At 37.7% G+C, this 26,103-nt stretch overlaps 2 protein-coding genes and 1 long non-coding RNA gene across 3 annotated transcripts; 2 read left to right on the forward strand and 1 right to left on the reverse strand.

Annotated features, from left to right (window-relative positions):
• Positions 1-2,219: 2,219 nt before the first annotated feature.
• Positions 2,220-3,644, forward strand: LOC121763792. The gene is made up of 2 exons (XR_006042495.1): positions 2,220-2,677; positions 2,780-3,644. It is a non-coding gene; the product is annotated as an uncharacterized LOC121763792 (long non-coding RNA).
• A 3,671-nt stretch (positions 3,645-7,315) lies between these two features.
• On the forward strand, positions 7,316-18,474 carry LOC121763787 (DNA-directed RNA polymerase I subunit 2-like). Its single transcript, XM_042159867.1, has 27 exons — positions 7,316-7,694; positions 7,900-7,982; positions 8,067-8,186; positions 8,696-8,775; positions 8,859-8,922; positions 9,000-9,070; positions 9,527-9,604; positions 9,680-9,725; positions 10,453-10,633; positions 10,713-10,765; positions 10,985-11,058; positions 11,199-11,316; positions 12,319-12,406; positions 12,876-12,991; positions 13,844-13,971; positions 14,086-14,165; positions 14,493-14,734; positions 14,900-15,064; positions 15,209-15,373; positions 15,460-15,534; positions 16,135-16,238; positions 16,312-16,387; positions 16,557-16,685; positions 16,761-16,901; positions 17,114-17,326; positions 17,411-17,659; positions 17,740-18,474. Exons 1-27 carry the CDS (start codon positions 7,478-7,480, stop codon positions 18,142-18,144), a joined length of 3,561 nt encoding a protein of 1,186 aa, XP_042015801.1. The 5' UTR covers positions 7,316-7,477; the 3' UTR covers positions 18,145-18,474.
• A 4,262-nt stretch (positions 18,475-22,736) lies between these two features.
• On the reverse strand, positions 22,737-23,351 carry LOC121765654. The gene has a single exon (XM_042161853.1). It carries the CDS (start codon positions 23,349-23,351, stop codon positions 22,737-22,739), a length of 615 nt encoding a protein of 204 aa, XP_042017787.1.
• Positions 23,352-26,103: the final 2,752 nt, after the last annotated feature.

The raw sequence follows: 26,103 nt of genomic DNA on the forward strand, positions 1-26,103 counted from the left end.
TGCTCGGTAGTTTCCGAGCACAAGTAAGGTGCTTGGCGAGTGTTGGTCGGGAAACAATGTTTTTTTTGTAGTGAGAGGGATGGAAAGAAAAAGTAATTATAGTATTGTTAGTGAAGAATGTGGCTCATCTACAGTAGAAAAGGAAGTTACCAAATATAAAAGGAGATAATTTTATGTGACATTCCAAAATAAAAATGTATTTATTTTTATGGGACGGAGGGAGTAATATCTATCTTTTTCTTTTAATTATATATTTTAGCTATCTTCTATTTTAGATTAATAGATACTCCATTCGTCCCACAATAAAAGTCATTTTTTGTCATTTCGGCTCGTCCTACAATAAGAGTCACATTTCACTTTTATCAGAAAATAGGTCTCACGTTCAACTAACTCACTTCACTCACATTTTATTGTAAAAATCAATATAAAAAAGTGGGCCTTATGTTTCACTCACTTTTCCTACCCACTATTATTTACATTTCTTAAAACTCGTGTCCACATTAAATGTGACTCCTATTATGGGATCGATAGAGTATTCATTTTTGAAAAAATCTCGAGTTTCCATCAATTCTTCTAATGCTAATGGCGAACAAAAACAACAGCAACTAGAAGATATTTTCGCAACTAATTTTGACACTTTCAAAATACCGTAGAAGTACATATAAAATTGTCACGACCGCATTTTCTAAGGATAGAAAACACGGTTGATCGCGACTAGGGGAGGACTAAAGAAGCGGGGAAGAAAGGGGAAAAACAACACAACTCGACCATAGCTCCAAACAAATGGGAAAAGCTCGAAATAAAATTGGAGTTTTGAACAAAATAGACCTGAGTCTTTTAAGATGCACAACGGAATCAAATGAACGCGGTTCCATGTATGAAGACATGAACCTCCGAGAGTCAAAATCTGACTGAATTAAATGTCTTGTCTCAATAGCACTTCCTCCACCACTTCGCTGCTCAACCTGCACATTTAGATATATATGCATGGCTGAGTACAAAAAGTACTCAGTGAACACATTGCCGAAAATTACACATATACATTTGAAAATATTGTCAAGCCATCATCACAGTAACACTCGAGGTGTTGTTGAAAAGACCCAAGCTTACTAAAAGTATCACATTGGGTCCTTTTTTCCTGTACTTAGCCATATCTGATCACATTGTGCCGTCGAGATGGTGTTCTCGCACGGTCACCTTCTCTGCCCATCATGTCAGAGGTATCCTTGTGCCGGGAAGGTGGCCACCTTCCTCGGTCACCTGCTCTGCTCAACATGTCAGAGGTAGCTTGTGTACACTAGTCCGAGCGGGGACACCACCCTCACTGGGACCCTAATTCGACTTATATCATCATTCATAATTCCTTTGGCCTTAGCCAAACAGATAGGCATCCTACAAAAACATTTATGGCAAGACAACATCTTTAAAAATTACGAACATGTGTTCGTGTTTTCATAATATGCGATTTATATTTTTAGTATAAGAAAGCTCACCTTAATCGTTTAGTTTCTTTAACTTGAATTTTCCTGACTCCACCCTTAACTCACGGAGATAGCCTTTTGAAAACAAACAACGTACTAATAAGACTCGAGAAATTCACATACTTATAGGAATGCATGCCCCTACTTTATTTCTTTTATCATTTGTTCACCGTTAGAAAATTTTAGAAACTTGCATATTAATTAAATTGAGAAAATTTAATTAATAGCACTTCTTTATTAAACTTAATTATTTATGTGACTTGAGAACGTCGTCTCCCTCTTTCTTTCCATTTACTTAGCGGCCGCCCGAGGCGTCGCGGGGCAACGCTAGTCGGCCCTTCGCGTCTTCCGTCCTCATTATCTTCCATTTCCGGACTTAGTAATTTATTTGGAAATTTAATTCCTCATTTTTCGAGCTCCAAGCTCCCCTCCATACTAATTTAGCTCAAAAATATTTACTCGGCCCGACCAACATCTACCGTAGGTCAGGACTTAGTCTCCTAAATTAAATCCAGTCTAAGCATAAAATAATTCTCGGCCCATGTATAAATTAATCCTCTTGGTCCAACTATTAAATCCTCTATTTCCTTTGCCAAATCACAATTTTAGAATAGAATGGCCCATATTCATAATTTGCCCATTGGCCCAACTTGCCAATTTAATTGGGGCCCCAAACCATTAATTAAAATTGGAGTCAACCACCCATATCTCCCCTTCCATCGTGATCTCTCTCTCATCTCACATTTCTATCTCCCAATTCCAAATTAGGGATTCTCCAAAATCGATCAAGTACAGCGGCGGTTCCTCCTCCGCCTCGCCACGTCGCCAACTCCGGCGAGAATCAGTCACCGCCGTCCACGCCCTCCTTCGGCGTCTCTCTCTCTCCGCTATTTATCTCATTTTCCCCCAAATTGAAAAGAACCCTACTGTTACAGAAGAAGGTCTCGCCTTCATCTTCTCCGTTGAGCCTCCCGCCGAGCTCTCTCCAGAAACCCTGCTGCCTGAGTTATCTACGGATCCTCCGACGAGTTCTCCGTCGCCGGCCACGCCGCTCGCCGCTGCCGTTCGCCGCTCACTCCCTCCGTCGAAAGCCGGAGGAGCTGCTGCTGTCGCCGCCGCCGCTCCTCGTGCTACTGGAGCAGTTTCCTGGCGCCACTCCAGCCTCTGCCTCAGCCTCCTCGCCGAACTCCCAGGAGGTAAGTTTAGGAGATTTTATTCTATTTCCTTTTTGTTTTATTTTCTAATCTTTTATCTTTGATTTAAATGTTTTTGTGTTTCAAACTTGTATTTTTGTGAAGGTCGTGAAATTAGTGACGAATCGGGGTGTGGGGCTGCCACGACGGTGTGCCGAAACTCAGTATCCGGAATTCCGACAGATTCTTATTCTTGAGATAAGTGGTTAACTTGTGTTTACTATAGGTGTAGAACTTGGCTTCTCTATTTTATGAATTCGATGAATTCAAACAATTGTCTTGCTACTAAAAACTTGATGGTGAAATCAGGTTGGACTTATGTGTGTTGTTAAATTCACTTAATGCATGCTTTTACATATGAAAGAAAGGCTTGGTGTTTACCTTTTTGGTGGTGAAAAGGGTTGTTGGTTCGTAGTGCTTGACTCTACAAGTGTGTGCAAATCTTCCTCCTCGGACTCCTCTATCCGATGTGGGGTTGGTGTGGGCAGAGGAAATAGTATGTGGGGTCGGTGTGGGTGAGTGAAAATGATTTGTGATCTCTACGTATATGTGATGTGGGGGTGAAGAAGATGATTGGGATATCTATATACATATACAAATAATGGAGGATGTCAATGAAACTTATCCTTCAAGAAAAAAAAAATTTGTGTAAGAGGATAAGATATGATTGCCTGCTAAACATTTAATGCAATAATAAATGCTTTGTCGGAAAAAATTGATCCTTAGGATCTGCCCTATCCGTTCTTTTATTTTGTTTATTTTATTTGGTTATTAAATTAATTATTTGAGTATTTGTTCACTTGTTCGTTTAATTTGGTGTAGGTATAATCGGTTCAAGTTCGTGGCCGTCCGCGTTAAAGTACCCGATTTTCTTTAGAACGAAAGATGTATTAAATTAAATTTTCATTGGACTTTTGTTGGATGTATCGGACATTAAAATTTTGATTTTTGGATCTTATTTATTTATTTATTCACTTCCCTATCGACAAACAAACAATGACAATCTAACGTAGCTCGGATTTAATCGCATAAAAGTTACTTATATAGATAATCAAGCTAATAATATAGTTTATAATAATATCGGCTTAGCGGGTCGTTACATTCTACCCCTCTTAAAAGAAATTTCGTCCCGAAATTTATGAAGTACTTAGACAAAAAACTCGGGATATTTCTCCTTCATTTTCTCTTCTAGCTCCCATGTTGCTTCTTCTGGTGTGTGGTTTTTTTTTTCCACAAAACCTTCATTGTAGTAATCGACTTGTTCCGAAGCTGTTGCACCTTTCGGTCTAGTATTTCTACCGGCTTTTCTTCGTAACCCAGGTTAGGTTATAGAGCGATTCTCCAAAATCGATCGAGTACAGCGGCGGTTCCTCATCCGCCTCGGCACATCGCCAACTCCGGCGAGAATCAGTCACCGCCGTCCACGCCCTCCTTCGGCGTCTCTCTCTCCGCTATTCATCTCATTTTCCCCCAAATTGAAAAGCCCTAATGTTACAGAAGAAGGTCTCGCCTTCATCTTCTCCGTTGAGCCTCCCGCCGAGCTCTCTCTAGAAACGCTGCTGCCTGAGTTATCTACGGATCCTCCGACGAGTTCTCCGTCGCCAGCCACGCCGCTCGCTGCATGTCTCGTCGTTCACCGCTGCCGTTCGCCGCTCACTCCCTCCGTCGAACGCCGGAGGAGCTGCTGCTGTCGCCGCCGCCACCGCTCCTCGTGCTGCTGGAGCAATTTCCCGGCACCACTCCAGCCTCGGCCTCCGCCTTCTCGCCGAACTCCCGGGAGGTAAGTTTAGGAGATTTTATTCTATTTCCTTTTTGTTTTATTTTCTAATATTTGATCTTTGATTTAAAAGTTTAGGTGTTTCAAACTTGTATGTTTGTGACGGTCGTGAAATTAGTGACGAATCGGGGTGTGGGGCTGCCACGATGGTGTGCCGAAACTCAGTATCCGAAATTCCGGTAGATTCTTATTCTTGAGATAAGTGGTTAACTTGTGCTTACTATAGGTGTAGAACTTGGCTTCTCTATTTTATGAATTCGATGAATTCAAATAATTGTCTTGCTACTAAAAACTTGATGGTGAAATCAGGTTGGACTTATGTGTGTTGTTAAATTCACTTAATGCATGCTTTTACATATGAAAGAAAGGCTTGGTGTTTACCTTTTTGGTGGTGAAAAGGGTTGTTGGTTCGTAGTGCTTGACTCTACAAGTGTGTGCAAATCTTTCTCCTCAGACTCCTCTATCCGATGTGGGGTTGGTGTGGGCAGAGGAAATAGTATGTGGGGTCGGTGTGGGTGAGTGAAAATGATTTGTGATCTCTACATATATGTGATGTGGGGGTGAAGAAGATGATTGGGATATCTATATACATATACAAATAATGGAGGATGTCAATGAAACTTATCCTTCAAGAAAAAAATATTGTGTCAAGAGGATAAGATATGATTGCCTGCTAAACATTTAATGCAGCAATAAATGCTTTGTCGGAAAAAATGATCCTTAGGATCTGCCCTATCCGTTCTTTTATTTTGTTTATTTTATTTGGTTATTAAATTAATTATTTGAGTATTTGTTCACTTGTTCGTTTAATTTGGTGTAGGTATAATCGGTTCAAGTTCATGGTCGTCCGCGTTGAAGTACTCGATTTTCTTTAGAACGAAGCATGTATTAAATTAAATTTTCGTTGGACTTTTGTTGGATGTATCGGACATTAAAATTTTGATTTTTGGATCTTATTTATTTATTTATTCACTTCCCTATCGACAAACAAACAATGATAATCTAACGTAGCTCGGATTTAATAGCATAAAAGTTACTTATATAAATAATCAAGCTAATAATATAGTTTATAATAATATCGGCTTAGCGGGTCGTTACAAAAATAGAGATATTTCACTTATAATGTATCTTTATAAGTATATATATTAGTATATTTTATTATTTCGTTCGACCCCACGATATTTTATTTCTGGATCCGCAATTGTATTCAACTTGTTTATTAGTGAATGTAATATAATTTTGATATTTTTCATAGATAATGTCAATAGTGGAATCGCGAATATCGTCATTTATATTTACAAAGATAAGTAATAGTTTTATTAATGTACAGATGATAATATTGATAGACATGCATAGCAATAATTTAGTAGTATAGAACAGTGATTTTGAATGAAATGCAATGCAAAATTCTCAATGCTGCTAATTAAAAAAATAAAATAAAATAGAAGCTATAAGTAAAAGTATTCCTATATAAATAACAAATAAACAAATTAATTCTTTCTTTTTTATTCGTTACTAACCTTTTATAAATTTTAACCGTGCACACAATTTATAATATATACTTTGTACGAAAAAGTAGTGCTTATGATATTTTATTTTATTTTAAGTAGTTGTTATAAAAATATTGATATTAGCATCATCTGTTTAATATTTTTTTAAGAAGATATTGTTCTTGCAAATGTAAGTTATTGTTATTAATAATTATTAATTTAGTGAATATTATTTAAATAAATAAAAGTACTTATTTTAATATATACAATTAATTTTTCTTTTGACTAAATATACTGTTGTAATACATAAAAGTTTTTATTGTTTCAAATAATATTATTGTTCTCGTAATAAAAAGTGGAGTATTATTTTTTCAAATAAAAAAATAATTACTATTATTTTAATGAATGAAAATAACTATGTTGTAAATAAAACTTATCGCTTATTTGAATGAAAGTTATTTTCTTATGAATAAAAGTTATTATTACTATAAATAGTAGTTTAGTAAATAAAAATTACTATTGCGATTTTTATAAATAAAAGTAGTCGTTCTAATGAATACTCTTTTCATCCCATGAAAATAAAATTTTAAGGACGGTATACGTTTTAATGCAAAATTGATAGAGTAAGAGAAAGATAAAAAATGAATGAAGCATTATAAGTAGAAAATAATGTCCACCTCATACGAAAGAAAACTTACAAGTTAACTAATTTTGTAGTAAGACATATCAAATGAAAAATAAATACGAGTATTTTTATGAGATACATGGAGCATTATCTTCCAAAGTTATTGTGTTTGTGAATGGAAGTTATTGTCAATGATGTTTTGACTAACAAAAGTTATTTTTGTAATGGATAGTATCCATTGGATACATAATAAAGGCTACTATTTTTAATCAATTGTCCTAATTAACAAAAAAATAGGAGTATTGTTTTAATAAAAGCTATAGTTTTCATTTTAAAATTATACCGAAACTATAACATTAATTTAAATAAATTACAAATGATAATTGTATTATTTTCCAAAACTCCCATTTGATATACTATGGTGGCGTTCGGTTGCCATGACTAATATCATCAGACTATCCATCTATGATTAAGTTATGAGATTATTTTAGTTGGAGTGGGGAGGCTATGACTAATTATCATGAGACTATCCATCCATTTAGGATTAAGTTGAAGGGTTTAATCTTATGAACCAAACATGATATATATTTAATCATGAGATTTAATATTGCCAACCGAAAACCCCCTATATTGATTATAGTTTTACTACTAAATTTTGGAATAATATTTATTGTCCATTTGAATTAAAAAAACGATAACTTAGCATAATTATTTTATTACTATATTGATATGAAATACACAAATTTACATATAACCTGTTAAACCCTCACAAAATCTCCATCGCCGTCCTCCTCTCCTCTCCCTCGCGAATTGCCTTTCACGCCCACCGGAATTCTCCCCACGCCTCCGTCGCTTCCATCCAAAATATATCAAACTTGCAGCTTCAAATCGTCCTCAAATCGCCGCCGCCAATGGATGCGAGCACGGGAGTTAAAGAAGAAGACAAGGTCGGAAAGGCGGCAGGCCGGCCGCATCTGGCGGAGGAGAAGGACTATGAAGCTCTACGCGAGATTTTCCGCCACCATATCGACTCATTCGACCATATGCTAGAGCGCGGCCTCGATACCATGATGCAGAACGTCAAACCCGTCGAAGTCCTCGATCCTGCAACCAAGCTCAAGCTTAGAAATATCCTTTTGATGGAATTATAATGAAATTCAGTTGAATTTTAGTTGATTTTTCAAGTTTTGGATTGATTTTTGGTTGCTTTTTTTTAATGATTAAATTGTAGGTTGAGGTGGAAAATTGTTTTGTTAGTCATGTTTTGAGCTTACTGTGCTTTGCTATAGTTCAAATTTCGGTCTTTAATGGTTGATTCTTAACCCCGACATACTTTGGCTCTCTAATCCGGAAATATATGCACCTCAAAAGGAGCGATCTTCCAGAGCTATGATGGATCCATTATATCCTTTTGAGGTATGCATCATTACGTTTTGGTATCTATATCCAATCAAACCCTATGCCAGAGGCTAATACAATATCTGTTTGTGGCTGGAGCAGTGTAGGCAAGCAAAACTCTCGTATTCCGGGGCGTTCATGGCGGATTTGAATTTTCAGTACGGTGATGGAGGAGTCATAAGAGATAAAATTAGTCTTGGGCAGTTTCCTATCATGTTAAAGGTAATTAATGTACTATGCAATCCAACAGACTTTTGCCTTTTGCTTAATCTTCCTCTTATAATACCTTGGATGGTAGTTGTTTTTATGCTTATTTTGATATATGATAACTTGATGCCCCAATCTTAAATTGGGGATGTTTCATGTGTGTTAAGCTTTATATTATAAATTGAGTTTACAGTAAAATTATCTTTTGTTTTTAACTAGTATTGATCCTTATTTAACAATATTCTTAGAAGAGAGAAACCTTTGTTGTAGTACTAGTACCTTGTTTGACCATACTCATAGAAGTTGTTGATACAAATTATGAAAAAGACGGTTTGAATAGTACTCCCTCATCCTCTAAAAATTCCAACTTTATGAAAGAGATGATTTAAACAGGGAGTGATAAATAGGCGATTATCTTTAAGATATAGTGTGATACTCCTAAACAGCAAGGCATGTAAATTGGTGTGATCTCATTGAACTTGTTAACGCTTCTAAACTTGACACAACACTTTGCTTCTATGTAGTCCAAAACCTGTCATCTTAGGGCAGCAAATACTCCTAAGAAATTGGTTTCACTCAAAGAAGAGCCTTCAGAAATGGGAGGGTGAGTATGCTGCCCCTATAAATGAATCTTTTAAGTTCTGGACAGTATGTAACCTCTTTATCGTATGTTTGTGTGTTCTTTAGATACTTTATCCTGAATGGACTTGAGAGAGTTATTCGTCTTGTGGTACTCCCAAAGCGGAATTACGTAAGTAAAATCTTCTTATGCCCTACGTTGCTGTAGTTTTTTTAATTGTCTATTCACGTTCTTGTAATCTTACATAGCCAACGAGCATGGTGAGGAATTCTTTTCGTGAACGGCGCGAAGGTTATACAGATAAAGCAGTAGTCATAAGGTTCTTTCCCTTTCTATATAACTGTTTTAATTTGTTCTTTCTTCAAGGCGCATATTTAGGAATCTGATTGCAGATGTAGTGGGGGATTTGTATGCTGCTTTGTCATTTTTTGTTCTATATATCACTTTGTGCTACATATACATATCGACCATCATATATGTCAGAACTTGATGCTTAAAATTGTGTAGCTTTTAGTCGGCAGCCTCGTTGGTCTATCTCATGGTTATATTTGGTTGTCGTAGGCATGTTATGGGCTTTTATTATGCCAAATGAAAAAAGGTAATACCTGTTTGGGTTCCAATTTATCTGGGTATGGTAGACACATGCTCACTGTTGTTCTTCAAATTTACATGCTCATTGTTTTTCTAAACTTCTATGAAAACTTCCTCATACTTTTCCAGTCTTATGCATAGTTCTTTGGAACTCTGATATTTTTTGGTACTCTATAACACTCAGATGTGTTAGAGAAGACCAGTCTGCCGTGTCAGTTAAACTATACTACCTTAATAGTGGGAGTGCAAGGCTTGGCTTCTGGTGAGAACTTTAGTACTTAGTGGATTTTACTCATATGGTGAAATTATGAAAGTCTAACGTTGTTTTCTATGCTAGGATACAAGGGAGGGAGTATTTGCTTCCTGTTGGAATCATATTAAAGGTAATGTGCATTTCTTGTCTCTTTTAGGGCTTTTATTATTATTCTGATTTATTCTTGAAGTTTCACTGTAATTGTCGAATTATGTGTTACAAATAAGTTATAATCAATACATGTCTTTGGTTTTTCATTCATCGGTGGATAATGTATCAGCTTGTACTGTTTGTAAATGATTGACTAATGACCATGGAATAAGTAATTTGGTAAAGAATCATTTTATTGATTATCATTCCTGCAGTACGGTGGTCAACTGGTCATTTTAGATTGAATGGAATAAAAGAATCATTTGAACAATTTTTGTTTCTGATTTAGATAAATATTGGATTTGTAACTTTAAATGAGAGAGCTTTCTCATAATGCTTGCCATGACTCATCCCTATGCACTCTGCACTATGTTTCAGTACGAAGTTTTGATTCCTGCCCTAAGGTTGAAAATCAACTATTGATTTGGCTTTTGTGCAAGCTATGATACTTCTATAGGCTAGTTTAGGAAATCAGAGACTGGGTAAAAGGATAATGGATTAGTATAGGAACACTGCGGGAGCGAAATTAGGGTGCAGTGCAAGACGATTTATAGTTAGGCCAGATGTAAATTGTTGTAATTGTTATAAAATTATTAAAGCACGGGATCTGTTGGTTAGTATTAACACATGGTCTCGGAGGCTCTTGGAAAGTTTATTGGCAAATCGTTGCTACTGCTTCTGTTTTCCTCACATTCTGCTCTATGTAGGCTCTGACAGAGACGAGTGATCATGAAATCTATGTGAGTTTAACATCCGGCTACAATGAAAAGTATGATCGAGGAAAGGGATCTGTTGGCACTCAACTCATTGGTGAAAGAGCAAAAATTATTTTGGATGAGCTTCAGCATTTCTCTCTCTATACTCGCACTCAGTGTATACAACATATTGGTACTGAGCCATAATTACACTCTGTTTGCATTTCACATGAACTTATTGCATTTGTGTTCTAATGCTTTTGTATTACCAGGTGAGCATTTCCAGGCTGTTATGATGGGACTGGAAAAACAAAGCTACTCTGATGTAAGTTCATGTCTTCTATGGCAATTGTTTTTACTACTCTCACTAAAGGATACAAAGTAGATCAAATTACATATCTCATGCAATGAAACCTTTTATATTAGACTCGGAAATCATGTATCCGAATGTGCTATCAAGCTGCTCGCACCCTTCTGTAAATATAATAAAAAGAATGTACTATAGATAGTCCACTTCTCAGTTGTGTCTGCCTTGGTTTTGCAGGTTGCTGATGCTGTGTTAAGAGATTACATATTTGTCCATCTAGATGACAATATTGACAAGTTCAATCTACTCATGTTAGTGTCTCTTGTTTTTGCCTCATTCTAGTTTTTCGCCTAGACAGATTTTTTTAGATTATCTGCTGTTTTGTTTTTACTTATTCCATATTTATATAGACTCACCTGACATTTTCTTGCTGATTCAATTTTCAATTTAGTTTAATGCTGCAGAAATTGTTTTCTCTGGTAGACCAGACATCAGTACCGGACAATCCTGATTCTTTACAACATCATGAGGTTCTACTGCCTGGCCACCTTATAACTATTTATCTCAAGGTAAAAGCTCTGGTTTTTAGTACCCATGGAGACGTTTTTTTCTGGATATATTCAATATCCATCTGGTATTAGGATCTGTTTGAACTGTTTTACGCCATCCTCAAGTTCACTTTCTATGTAATTGTTGACGTATCACTGGTTATATAGGACCACATGTTACAATTCCAACTGTAAAAACTAAAAAGAGGACTATTATCATAATATCATTTCTCAGAGAAAGAATGTGTGGAACTGCTCTGTGAATCGAATTGTCATGGATGCCATAGTAGTACTTCCTAGTATGAGCGAGGAACTGTTCTCGGAAGTATTCATGTTCAGTCATAAACTTCCATTTCTCATGTGCCTTGAGTTGCGAACCTGTTGCAGACTAGTTATGCTCCTTTTTTATGGATGAGCAGACAACCCTGATAAGTAAAACAGCATAAAATAAATCCCTTGTTTTTATCCTCTATTGATTCTGTAATTAATACGGAGTATAACTTGAATTGAGTTGTAATTGGTACTCCCTCCGTCCCGCTAAAGATGACCCACATTCCCTTTTGGTTTGTCTCAACCAAGATGACCCATTACTAAATATGGGAACACCTATATCCTACTTTATTCCCTCTGTCTTACTTTACTCTCTCCACTTTACACACAAAATAAAACTGCATAAAATCCCATGCCGCCAAGGAAGGGGTCATCTTCCTTGGGACGGAGGGAGTACTAGGCAAGTACCCTGGAATTGTAATTTTGCCACTGCCTTTATTTTCTAAGAAGCTTTATGTTGGTAATATGTAACTGTTTTGTTATCCTCTTCATTTTTCTAAACAGTTGGTTAAATTGTCCTTGAAGCAGTGGTTTGTGTTTTATTACCTAATTGGCTTATTTGCTGTAACATTATAAAGAAATTTCATCAACTATCTCAGAGAATATTTGTTCTGTTGATTTCTCTAGCATCTTTCTGGTGTCCTGGGTTTTTCTTTGGGTGATGTAGCTCATTATTTATCATAATTCGTACAGGAAAAATTACAAGACTGGTTACTGAGGGCAAAACGATTACTACAAGATGAAGTCGAAAAAGACAACAAAAATTTTGAATTAAGCAGTGGTATGCTACACTTCCCATAGAATATAGCTTGGTGTCCTTTTGATTTTGTTGTGTGGTATCTGTGGTTTTATAGATATGTAGCAATACATTTATACAGATGATAAAACTTCCTTGTAAGCTTTCTATAAGGTGTACATTGCCAGATAAATCATGGTCTTTGACCAATTTTGCAAATTCAACATGGATGATAGATTTGCTACAAACAATTACATTACAGTAGTAAAGTTTACGGGAATAAAAAGGATAATAGATTTGCTAAGAATAAAGTGGTGATGATGTCATTGTACTGTTTTGAAACTTCTGTGTAATATGCTGATCTGTCAAAAATGTCAATGATTATGTGGAAATTATCTGCTATTGTCATATGAACTGTTATGGAGTCTTGTGCTCAGAGCTTGAGGATATATTAAGAATTGTAAGATATCTTGTTGTCCTGACATTTTATGTTCTTTGAATATGTTAATGGCAGTGACAGATGCTAGGAAAGTCATTGATAAAAGTGGTCCGAAACAAATTGGGGCAGCTATTGAAAATTTGCTGAAGACTGGAAGGTTAAACACACAATCAGGTCTAGATTTACAGCAGGTACAGAAGTAACAGGACTCGCCTTCATTATTGTATTAAGTCGCAACTTAAGCGCATTAAAAACATTTGGAATTTAGTCATATACCATTTCATCTAAAAATTGAGTATCATATTGTGTCAATATAAAATTTATAAATTTGTAATTTTCCCCTAAATTACTGGAAAAGATAAGCAAACTCTGCGTGTTGAAATAATAGTCTTTCCTTTCAAATGTTTCACACATCACACATGCTTAATATTTAAAGATAAATTGGTTTACCATGCCAGATAAGATAAGTACCACTTATCTTCGCAATAGAAATGGGGAATAAGATTATTAATTGGTAAGTTGATTGTTTTGATTCGAAAGGATACATGAATAATTTATTATCTTAAGATTCTTCACTTCGTATGTAGTATCTATCAAACTTTTGGTGTTTTTATTATCATAAGCGTGCTAAAAATGTCTTGTGCAATTTCTAGACTATAGAGAGTAAGCACCAAACCATTGTAATATCACATGGATACATTGTATGCTTTATGCGCCATACTTATCTCTGATATGAACTACTATTACTTAGAACATAGTGTAGAACCTGGAGTATCTCTAACTTCATTAAGCATTACACCAGCCTCTTTTGTCTAAAATTTTGCTTTTTGAGGCTGCATTTTAGATCAGATTATATATCTTTGTTACGTTACATATGGCTTGTGCTGGTGGGAATCACTAATGAAACAAATTCCCGCCCTTCTATTTGACTATGGGGTACTAGATGTCACCTTTCTCTGATTATTTTATTGATTCTTAACTCCATGAAACATTACTAATTTTCTACTGGTCTTTGTTCTATTCTTCTTGGTTGCTACTTGCAGAGAGCTGGGATGACAGTTATGGCTGAGAGATTAAACTATCTGCGTTTCATATCACACTTTCGAGCTGTTCATCGAGGTGCTGCATTTGCTGGGCTTCGTACAACAAGTGTTCGGAAGTTGTTGCCTGAGTATGCTTTACTACCCTATTACTTGGAGATTCTATGGATATTTTCTTTGCATGTTCTTTGTCTTCTTCATGTCTTTTTATCTGTTTCCTACTTAATGATATATGTACGGTGCAGATCTTGGGGCTTTATGTGTCCTGTTCACACACCCGATGGTGAGCCATGTGGGTTGCTCAATCATATGACTGCTTCTTGCCGTAAGTACTCACTTTCAATTTATATTTTCCTCTGGGGGTTAAGAGTTATTCTTTCCACTCAGTGAATTGGAAGGTCAAACATACTGGAATTTGATTAGTATATGAAGTTTTAATTAGTTCCAGAGTTTCCATTACTATGTTTCTAAGAAACTATTCTGTAATGAGTCTAATGACAGTCATAGCAGATAGGAACAAAGACAACCAATTGGCAACAATTTAGAATTTACCATACAAGATTGCTTATGAATGAGTTTTCTAGGCTTACTACTTTAGTGATTCTTCTGTGGAAATAAATTGAATGTGATGGCGTATATTACTCTTTGGCAGGGTTAACTTCATATTATGATTCAAACGGGAAAGTGAAAGACTTCCTAGAAATCCGGAAGTCAATATCAAAAGTTTTGGTAAGCATTGGAATGACTCCAGCATTGCCGAAGCTTCTGCTAGCTGGCCCTCCTGAAGTACTTCCTGTTCTTCTAGATGGTCGTGTAGTGGGTTCTATTGCTTCTAATATAATAGAAAAGGCTGTCTCCCATATGCGGAGATTAAAGGTGTCAGAAGATTCAGCGGTGAGTTATTCATAATTTTTCACTATTTGTTTTATTTTGAGCATGGGTGGAGCTGACCCTGGCTTATACCTGTTTACGTCTGCATCTAGATTAGTTCGTCCAGTGTTTTTCCTGAACTATTTGTTTTTATTTTGAATTGCACCATTTTATTCTTAAATGTTGCAGATACCTGAAGATCTTGAGGTTGGTTATGTTCCTTTGAGCATGGGTGGAGCTTACCCTGGCTTATACCTGTTCACATCTGCATCTAGATTTGTTCGTCCAGTGCAGAATCTCCAAATACTTTCTGAAGAGAGCAAAAATATTGAGCTCATAGGGCCCTTTGAGCAGGTGGGTAGAAGCTCTTTGTGACAATGCATTGCCTGTCTGTATCTCTGTGATACATGAATATGCTGAAACTTAAATTTTCTTCTTTATCCGCAGTATCCTGTATCAAGATTTTGCAAGCTGTAACATGTATCTGTGCTTGTCTAGGTTTACATGGAAATAAGTTGTCCTGATGGAGGAAATGGGGGAAGGAAGGATGTTTTTCCTGCAACTCATGCTGAAATTCATCCAACTGGAATATTGAGTGTTGTGGGAAATCTGACCCCTTGGTCTGACCACAATCAGAGTCCTCGTAATATGTACCAGTGCCAGGTTTTCATCTCTTCATTTTGGATGAGGATTAATATCTTGCCCTTTCCTCAAAGTTAGCATTTTAAACTTTTCAATAACTTTAACAGATGGCAAAACAAACAATGGGGTTTTCTTGTCAATCTCTAAACGCTCGAGCTGATCAAAAGCTGTATCATCTTCAGGTTAGCCATCATTCTTTCATGCCCTTCAAACTGGTGGCTGTGAATTCTTCCATGTGCTTTCCTGTGATCCTTAACTTATGAAAGGGTTTTATCTCTTATTTTGAACATTTTTGGTGATCCTGGTTACATTGAATTTAAATGTATATTAGTTTAATTCTAGAAATGGATGCTTGTAAAATGGCTGTGAATTAATTTCTTGCTCTAATGTGGTTTATGCCACATATTGGGGTTAAATGTTTGGGTCCATTGACTAATCAGGAGGTTTTTTCGTTATATTAATTTCTTGCTCTAATGGGTTTATGCCACATATTTGGGTTAAATGTTTGGGTGTTTTCTTCTGAGGATATGGACTGATGTTTATGGATGTCACACAAAGTGTTTGGTGATTTCCCAAACATTCTCATCTGAAGTTGTAATTGAGAAACTTTGTCGTCTAACTTGTGCAAGTTAATATATTTATTTTAATTAATTGAGCCTTCTTGCCAAAGGAATTCACTTATTCTATATTACTGATGTGGAGATATGGTAGGTGAAAATGCATCTCAATGCTTAAGTTTCACTTTCTACTCTTAACTCTTGTGAGTCCCTCCGTTTCTACAGACCCCACAAACACCAATTGTGCGGACAAAGACATATGAAAAGTACAATATCGATGACTGTCCACTTGGAACTAATGCAATCGTAGCAGTTTTAGCATATTCTGGGTAAAACTTCTTTTCTTATTTTCCTGAACCATCTATTAGAATATGGTTTCATTTATTTTCTACTTTATTTCAGATATGACATGGAGGATGCAATGGTGTTAAATAAGTCATCTGTGGATCGTGGCATGTTCCGTGGATACATATACCAGGTCTGCCTAGACTTTATCATCTTATTTGCTGAAATGCAATACATATATTACATGTACCGACTTGTGAAGATTGCATAGCACCTTTTAGCTAGGAGGAGTTTGCTGTTGACTTGTCAATCAGTAAGAGTTAACTAGGCTGCTGCTGACATTTACTATAATTCCATCGCAGACAGAAACAGTTGACTTGGGTGAAGATAAGTTCAGGGCAGATCGCTCCCAAAGATCATTCGGGAGGAGCAATGTGGATAAATCAAGTCATCAGTTTATTGACTCTGATGGTCTACCATTTGTTGGGCAGGTAGATAGTGCATAGATGTGTTTCCTTTTTGTTTCTTCGCTAGCTAAGTGAACCTTAAGTTTTTTGTAATTTCAGAAAATAGGTCCCGGCGATCCATACTGTGGCGTTTATAATGAAATTACAAGTACAGTATCAGCCAATAAGTTAAAAGGTTCGGATCACGCATATGTGGACTATGTTGCTGTTGATACGAAAAACAAAAAACACTTGCAAAAGGTAAGTACACAATTTCGACTTATCAAATACTCTCTGTTTCTCAATTTACTTCAGATAAAGGTTGGATACATTTTATGAAATTTCATGTTCAGATTTTATCTGTTAATTTTAACATATCACTTGTTACTGTTTGAAAAATCTCATATCTGCCTACTATTCGGTAAGCTTGTACAAGTATTACTCTGATAACTGTTTGCTCATTCTGTATGCAGGCAAACATTCGTTTTAGGCATCCGAGAAACCCAGTTATTGGTGATAAATTTAGCAGCAGGCACGGTCAAAAGGGTGTTTGCTCTCAGCTTTGGCAGGATACAGACATGCCTTTCTCTGGAACCACCGGAATGAGGCCAGATCTTATCATCAATCCTCACGCATTTCCTTCTCGGATGACAATTGCTATGCTCTTAGAATCAATTGCTGCTAAGGTATGTGCACGTAGTGAGACATCTGAAGTTCAATATCACCAGGCTTGGCCTGACTTTAGAGTGTGTGATCGTGTGTGGTTGTAGGGAGGCTCCTTGCACGGAAATTTTGTGGATGCTACACCTTTTTCGAGCTCAATGAAGAAACCTGATGGGTCAGAATCTGACAGTTCACTAATAGATGAGCTTGGCTCGCAATTGGTTAAACGTGGATTTAATCACCACGGGTTGGAGGTACTGTACAGTGGTGTTTATGGGACGGAGCTGACATGCGAAATATTTATTGGGCCTGTATATTATCAGCGTCTCCGTCACATGGTTTCCGATAAATTTCAGGTACGAAATTCTCTCTCAAAGCACAATCAGTTGGGCATTGCTCGGTTCTCAAATGTCATGTCGTATTCGTTTGTTCCCAGGTTCGTTCCACAGGAAAAATTGACCAGGTGACAAGACAACCTATCAAAGGAAGGAAGCGTGGTGGTGGTGTGCGTTTTGGGGAAATGGAACGCGATTCCCTTCTAGCGCACGGTGCTGCATACCTGTTACACGACAGGCTCCACAAGAGTTCCGACTATCACATTGCTGACGTGTGCTCCCTCTGCGGAAGCATCCTGACGACATCACTAATCCAGTCGGATCAGAAAAAAGTGCGCGAAATGATAGGTTTGAGGCTGCCTAGCAAGGCACCAAAAAAGGTTACGTGTGTTTCGTGCAAGACTAGCAAGGGTATGGAGACCGTCGCCATGCCTTACGTATTCAGATATTTAGCTGCGGAATTGGCAGGCATGAACATCAAAATGACTCTTGAACTAAGTAACTGAGCCGGAGCTTGAGTCACAAGTTCTACGGGGCAACCTTATGTTTCCCGGAAACAGTATTATTACAGCGTTCGATGATGGCAGGAAGACGATGCAGTGTGTAGAATAGATGAGCATTTTTTCTGCTTCAACCTTGCTTGCCTCATTGTCGATTTTGTTCTGGATTCTCAATTCAGCATGTCCTGATCTGTAATGAGGTCCAAATTTTTAGTGTAACATTGTAAACTTTGAATTCATTATGTTAGATTTATTCTGATGAATTATCCTTGTATCATTAATTTTTATGGTGATAATTATAAGATTGTTGATCATGAATGTTATTACATGCTTAAATGTGTATGGATCTATATTAAGTCTTTTAGCATTGCCGGTTCGATTACATTCTTAACTTGATATTTTCTAACAGTTTAATGATAACCTCATTAAATTAATTAAATGATAGAATAAAAATGAATTTTTATGATAATGTGACTAGAGTATATGAACATGATTTAGGATTATAGCTTTTTGATGATTGGATAAAAGATTTCAAGGGATGATTTTTATCTGTGTGTTTACTAATATTTCATGCCAAAAGATTACATTATATATATATATATATATATATATATATATATATATATATATAGGGGAGCATTATTCTCCTTTTCCACTCTAACATCCTTTGTTCTTCTCATTATTAACCGTTAGATCTGATGCAACAACGGTCCAGATTGAAGCTCCATATTTGTATCCGTGTTGCATTATTGAACCTGAGTATATGCATTATAAGGGTAAAATTGTCATCCGACCAAAATTGAATTGCCATATTTTGGAATGGCCGAAATTATTGGGATTTGAAACTTCAGTCTCTTCATTGTCTCTCATTAAACGCTGTAAAACTACTCTCCCCTCTCTCCACTCTCTCCACCCTCTCCACACTGTAAACCCTAGATCCCGAATGCCGCTCGGTAGGCAGCGAAATATTCAACAGCATTCGTCAACGATTACGACACCCACCCTCCACCGTTGCTAACACCGAATCGCAACCGGCGACAAGGTTCATGACTTCGCTTTAATGACTTGGTAGGCACGAAAACTATAAATTGGTACATCCAAAATTGTCGTTGCTCATGAAATTCAGACGGGTTTTTATTGTTTTGGGTATACAAGCATGAAATTTGGTATCAGACTGGGTTTTATCGTTTGTTCTGACATCTGTCTTTATCCGCCGGGTTTTTTATGTTTTGGGTTTGAAAGCATGGATTCTGGTATCTGATTTGGTTCTTTTCCGACAGATAAAATATGCATAAGCGAGGACGTCCGCGCTCACAACCATTCCAAGCTGCAGGTATATTTGCGACGCTGCTTATGCAATTCAATATCGTATCTGTCAATTTTGTGGAATGATACTTGTATGTTTGATTAGTGCATTATGTATATATGTAAGCGTCATTATGTGCAGCAAAGGATGCATTATGTAGGGCGTTGTGTTTTTACTGAATAAACTCATGCAAAATTAAATATGTGCATTATTTATTTTGGACTGTGCATTATGTACCATGATTTTTGCATTATGATGTCTATAGTAGAAATTAGTACGGGTATTGTCTGTGATGGTTAAGCAACTCAGTCAAGATTCAATATGGTTATTATTTAGTATGGGAAGTGCAGTATGAATATGTAATTATGCATATGTTGGAGTTTATGGTTCATTATGAGTTATATTCTTGATATTGGTTACTAGTCTTTGTGTGTAATACATGTGCATTTTTGGGTTTAGACAATGCATTATGTCCTATGAAATTTACATTATGTGAATTATATTATGCATTATCAAAGGGTATTATTAGTATCTGTCATGCCATTGTGCAGAGGTATTGATTGTATTTGTTAATAGCCTTAGATTAGAAACTAAGATTCAACTTGTTGATTAAATTGATAAATATGTTATGTGATGGTAATAAATGCATTATTTGCTTTGTCCTACGCATTATGGGTACAGTTTTATGCATTATTTGTTCTGACTGGAGCATTATTTGTTGTGATATATTTCAATCCTTGTGCTGCTCATATCATGTTGTCCTTTAATTTGGTGATAATTTTCTGATGTTTTGATTGTATTTGGTCCAAAGCAGAGAAGCAGCTTAGAGACGAGATAGACGACGCAGTGGACGACATTATACCGGTTGCGTTGGCCAAAAAACGTTGGCATTATTCTGCATTAATGCTTATCATATTTCACGTAATGTAAATGACACAGTAAATAATGCAATGTATAAACCAAATAATGCACTTATTCAGAAACGTATTATGTGCAGTACGTTTATTTATGCAGAGCATTACGTATACATACAAAGGCATTATTTACAATATATTATGCATTATGAGATTTATCATGTGTATATGGGTGAATTGGTTTTATAGTCCTGAACAGGCGTGTAATTTTTTAGTTTCTTACGTACTTTTGTATTTTGGTATATTATGTGTGTCGGCTTAAACTACTACCCTAGCAGTTAACATATCATGCATTATATATTTAATAACTTGCATTATCTATTAACAGTTGGTGCATTATGTGTATCGGCTTAAACTACTACCCTAGCCACGCCAAAATCTAAGCCCTTAACGGCAGACTAATACTCGAGGTCTTTCGTAGAGGTTGTCTTGCTTACACTATACCACACCCTAGCCCCCGGAATTGGGCAACCCTAGGGGTATGAATGAACCCTAAACTCCAAATAATCAAACCAGACAAAACGGCTAAGAAGATCAATACATTGCAGTTAACATATCATGCATTAAATATTCAATACCATGCATTATCTATAAACAGTTGGTGCATTATGTGTGTCGGCTTAAACTACTACCCTAGCCACGCCAAAATCTAAGCCTTTAACGGCGGACTAATACTCGAGGTCTTTCGTAGAGGTTGTGTTGCTTACACTATACCACACCCTAGCCCCCGGAATTTGGCAACCCTAGGGGAATGAATGAACCCTAAAACCTAAATAATCAAAACCAGACAAAACGGCTAAGAAGATCAATACATTATAGTTAACATATCATGCATCATATATTCAATAACATGCATTATCTATAAACAGTTGGTGCATTATGTGTGTCGGCTTAAACTACTACCCTAGCCTCGCCAAAATCTAAACCCTTAAGGACGGACTAATACTCGCGGTCTTTCGTAGAGGTTGTGTTGCTTACAATATACTCCACCCTAGCCCCCGAAATTGGGCAATCCCAGGGGAATGAATGAACCCTAAACCCCAAATAATCAAAACCAGACTAAACGACTAAAAGATCAATACATTGCAGTTAACATATCATGCATTATATATTTAATAACATGCATTATCTATAAACAATTGGTGCATTATATGTGTCAGCTTAAACTACTACCCTAGCCACGCCAAAATCTAAACCCTTAAGGACGGACTAATACTCGCGGTCTTTCGTAGAGGTTGTGTTGCTTACACTATACTACACCCTAAATGTTCATTGCATATCACATATAATGCATTATAGAAACTAAACTATGCATTATACTATACAATTTGTAGATTATGTATATCACATATAATGCATCGTCGTCTTCGTCTTCATCGAAATCTCGATCGAAAACCTTGTGTTAGACGTGAGGATTTTGATTTTTCCTCTGATAATTCCTCAGCAGATACCTCGCGACCTCCTCGACGGGGCGGTTTTGATCCATGACGGGCGCCATGTGCTCTTCGTTGATCACGCTTCTGATGCTGTTCATGTTTAACCAACCCATCCTTAACGACAATCACGCTGACCGGAGAGAATCTCACGGATCTATTTGCGCCGGTGGAGTGGTTTCCTCTTGACGACGACGTTTTGCTGAGGCAGGATCGGGAGAACGACGAAGCGGATGAGCACTTCGATGAGTTTCTGGATTTCAGCGACGGCAACACGTCACCGTTGATTGTTCTCTTCTTCATGTTTCCGCCGGCGAAGAACGAGTTCAGGAATTCGGCGAGTTTGCCGCCGGGGGAAATCGGTTGCTTCACCTTCTTCAAATCGCCGTAGATTTTCCGCGCTCACAGCCGACGGCAACGTATTCGGATCAATTGTGGGAGTGGAGTGCGATATCGGAATCAGAGGCAGGAAGGAATTGAGCAATATGTTCAATCTATGAAAAGAAACGATAACCGTGAAGATCTTAATGGAGTAAATTAAGGAAGATTCCATAACTAACAAAATATTGTATTTCAATTTTGCCCTTTTCGATTTTTATTAGAATTAAATTTAATGATTTAAGCCAATAATTTAGGCCATAGGATGTAGGAAATCAACGGCTGAGATCAAGAAGGAAATAGTAGAAAAGATGGGAAAAGGAAATGAATACATCCATATATATATATATATATATATATTTTAACACCATTGTGGTGGAGGGTTTGTGGGTCCCTCATCCCTTCATATCATAAAAGACCATTTACACGCTTTACGCCCAAAAGTGACATAGAGCCCACGTAGGGAGTAATTTGTTGTCCCCTCCGCACACATGTGAGTGACACCAAATTACTCACCTCAAAAATTACAGTAGGATCAACCTATGTTCACCAAACTTCACCATCCTACTAGTGCCTTAGGAATTGGAAATTCGGCATGTTGAGTTGATCCATTCTTACCAACGCTTTGATCATCGCCGGGGCTGTGTCACGGTCAAATTCCTGCTGGCCATTCTCGGGACTCCCTAGCTTCGCTGCATATTCCGCTGCATTGTTTCCGACGTTATAGCAGTGGGAATACTTGGCAACAACCTCCTTCAATTTGTTTTGGATGAAAGTCGTTTGATGTCGTAGATGTGCCGGCCCGGGTTTGTTGAGTTGAATTAAGGAGATCACTTCTTTAGAGTCCGATTCAATCCACACTTTTCTACCCCTACCTGTAACCATCTCAAGGCTGAGGGAAAGTGCTTGCAGCTCCGCATCAAGAGCCGACGCGGCTGTCACTTTCCGAATAAAGCATCGGACAATGTTGCTGCTGGCGTCTCGGAAAATTCCTCCCGCCCCTGCACCTGCCCGGTTCCACACTCCCTTGATATTGAGCTTTAACCAGCCCGTGTCCGGCGGAATCCATCTGACTGTTTTGATGAGCTTTCTTGGCCTCTCGATCCAAGTGGTTGTATCAAAATTCTCTAGATTGTTGCATCCTTCGCACTCCTTCCTTCTCAGTTTACCTGCTTTGATCATGTTTTACAAGTAAGTCTTGGTTTTTGAACACATTTTCTGCTGTCATCTTCACTCCTCGATGTATGTAGCTATTAAGTTCCATCCAAATGAACCATAGAATGAGGCAGGGGATGACCGAGCTGACATGTAGCTTGTTCGATTGACATAGCCTACCGTGCCAGAATTTTATTCGAGCCTCGAAGTCAATCACTCTTTCGTTCCATTTCGGTAAGTTAGGGAACCAATTTGCAGTTCTTCTCCACATTTCCCCTACTACTTCTCCTTGCAAAAACAAGTGCTCCCTCAGTTCCACTCTCGGTGATTCGCAACATCAACATTTAGAAGCAAGGCTTACTTTTCTCCATTGGAGCTTGGCATCCACCGGTAGTCTGTTGGCTAGCAACCTCCATACGAAGATAGAAATCGACGGGAGAGTTCAGGAGTTCCATATTAAGTCAAAAACCGGGGTGTGTGGGTGTCTATGTCTACACAGCTTCCAAGCCGAGCTTGTGGTGAAGTCTCCGTGAGCCGAGCGGCTCCATCTCAAGATATCCCTGCCCCCCGCCTCAATCGGGATTTTTTCAATCTCCTCGATCACTCCTCTTGGGACACCTAGTCGTTCAAGTTTTCTATATAATAGGGAGGCGTTCCATTCTCCGTTAACCCAATAATCTTTCACCCGCTCTTGTCGCAAGCTCAATATCGGGTTGCACCAGTCGCTAAGTGGTCGATTACTCCACCAAATATCATCCCAGAAAAAGATCTCTCCATCACCGAGTGACCATAGCAGCTCTCTGTGGATCTTCTGCCCTGCTCTAGCCATACGCTTCCATGTGATGCTCTGATTTCCATTGAATGTGGCTTTCGATGGTACAACCTTACTGCAGTACCTACGAAACATGAACTTGGCCCAAAGGGAAATTTGTTCCCTGAACCTTACCCACAATTCCATCTCCGAAGGCCTCGACCATTTCTTCTAACTTTCTAATTCCCAGCCCACCTTCATCAACCGGAGGGCACATCTGCTCCCAGCTGATCCAGTGTGTGGCTCGTTTTTCCTAGGACGACCCCCCAAAAGTATTTAGCAAACAAGCTCTCCATCTGCATCATTGCTCCCTTAGTCGGTTCAAGAACCTGAAACACATGAAGTGGGATAGCTCCGAGCGTGCTTTTAATCAAGGTGAGTCTTCCACCGAATGAGAGAGGCCTATGCGACCAAGAGTGAATTCTGGCTGAGATTTTCTCCCTCAAGAAGATGAACATGTCGGTTTTCTTTCTTCCTTTGAAGATTGGGACTCCAAGGTATTTGAATGGGAATTATCCCCGTTGAAACCCCCCCACAACTTCGATGTTCGGTGCCCAGCTAGCATGTTTGTCGTCAACATAGAATTGGCTTTTTTCCATATTAGTTTTTTGTCCCGAAACCGCTGCGTAATGCTGCAGGCACTGAATTAGATGTTGGAGTGAAGATTGCTTAGCTTGTGTAAACACAATAACATCATCTGCGTACGTGAGGTGAGTGACTTCCAATTCGTTCCTTGACGTGAAGTATCTTCTATCTTTCTTCCCCATGATCAGTTTGTCCAAGCTCTTTGACAAATATTCTGCTGCTAATATGAAGAGTGACGGAGACAAAGGATCCCCTGTCTTAGTCCTCACGATGATTTGAAAAATCCGGCAGGAACTCCATTGATAAGAACCGAGAACCAGCAAGAGTTAATACAACGTTCAATGAATCCAATCCACCTTTCCGAGAATCCCATGCGCCGAAGAATTTTGATCAAGAAGGGCCATTGCACTCGATCATAAGCTTTGGCCATGTCAAGTTTGATTGCAACATTCGGTGTAGGAGAACAATGTGGCAGGTCTCGAATGATTTCTTGTGCAAGTAGGACATTATCACTCAGCAACCTTCCTTTGATGAACCCACTTTGGTTCGGAGATGTAAGGAGGGGGAGGAATTTGGCTAACCTTGCTGATAGGATTTTTGATATCACATTACAGAGACCGATCGGACGATACTCTGACCACGTTCTCGGGTTCTCTTTTTTTGGGAGCAGTACAATCATGGTAGCGGTGAAAGCTTCTCATGCCAAAAGATTACATTGATTGATTCTGAATGTATATTTTATTAGAACAATATAATTATAATACAAACCACGTTTTGCAACAGAAGTTTATAATGTGCATCTTGATAAGTCAACTTTGGGTTGCTTGTCCATTTTGTCTGGATATTAGTTAATCTCATGGTACCTCCTACAATCCATATACTATTACTATAAAATAAGTTACTTGATATTTTTAAAAATTGACTACAACAGTGCAATTATAGTATTATGTAGCTTAGTTAGTAAAGCATTATAAAGTAAAATCATATGGTATGTTATATGTACTGATGTACATGTGATTGGTAATTCAAAATAAAACAATATCAAATCATAGCTTATGTTATCTTCCTTCACTCATAATCTCTCTAAATATGCTAAGTTTGCTCAACATGTTGAAGAGGAATAACATGGCAAGCATCACTCCTTCTCAACCATCAATCTCTGCTTGGGAATCGGCCGATGCCGGCCGTGCTAGATGGTTTTACGGCGGTGGCGTGGAGTGCACAAGGAAATCTAATCCCGAGCACGAGGATTGTGCAATGAGAAGAGCAAGGGAAGCTGAGAAGGCCGAGAAGATAATGCACATCATTTGTTGGGGTCCTACTGGATAGAGTTTTATTTTCATATATTTAGATCTAAAAATACACAATCTTTTGACATTTTCT

The sequence above is a fragment of the Salvia splendens genome, chromosome 14 (genome assembly GCF_004379255.2).
Source record: "Salvia splendens isolate huo1 chromosome 14, SspV2, whole genome shotgun sequence".
Taxonomy (NCBI): Eukaryota; Viridiplantae; Streptophyta; class Magnoliopsida; order Lamiales; family Lamiaceae; genus Salvia; species Salvia splendens.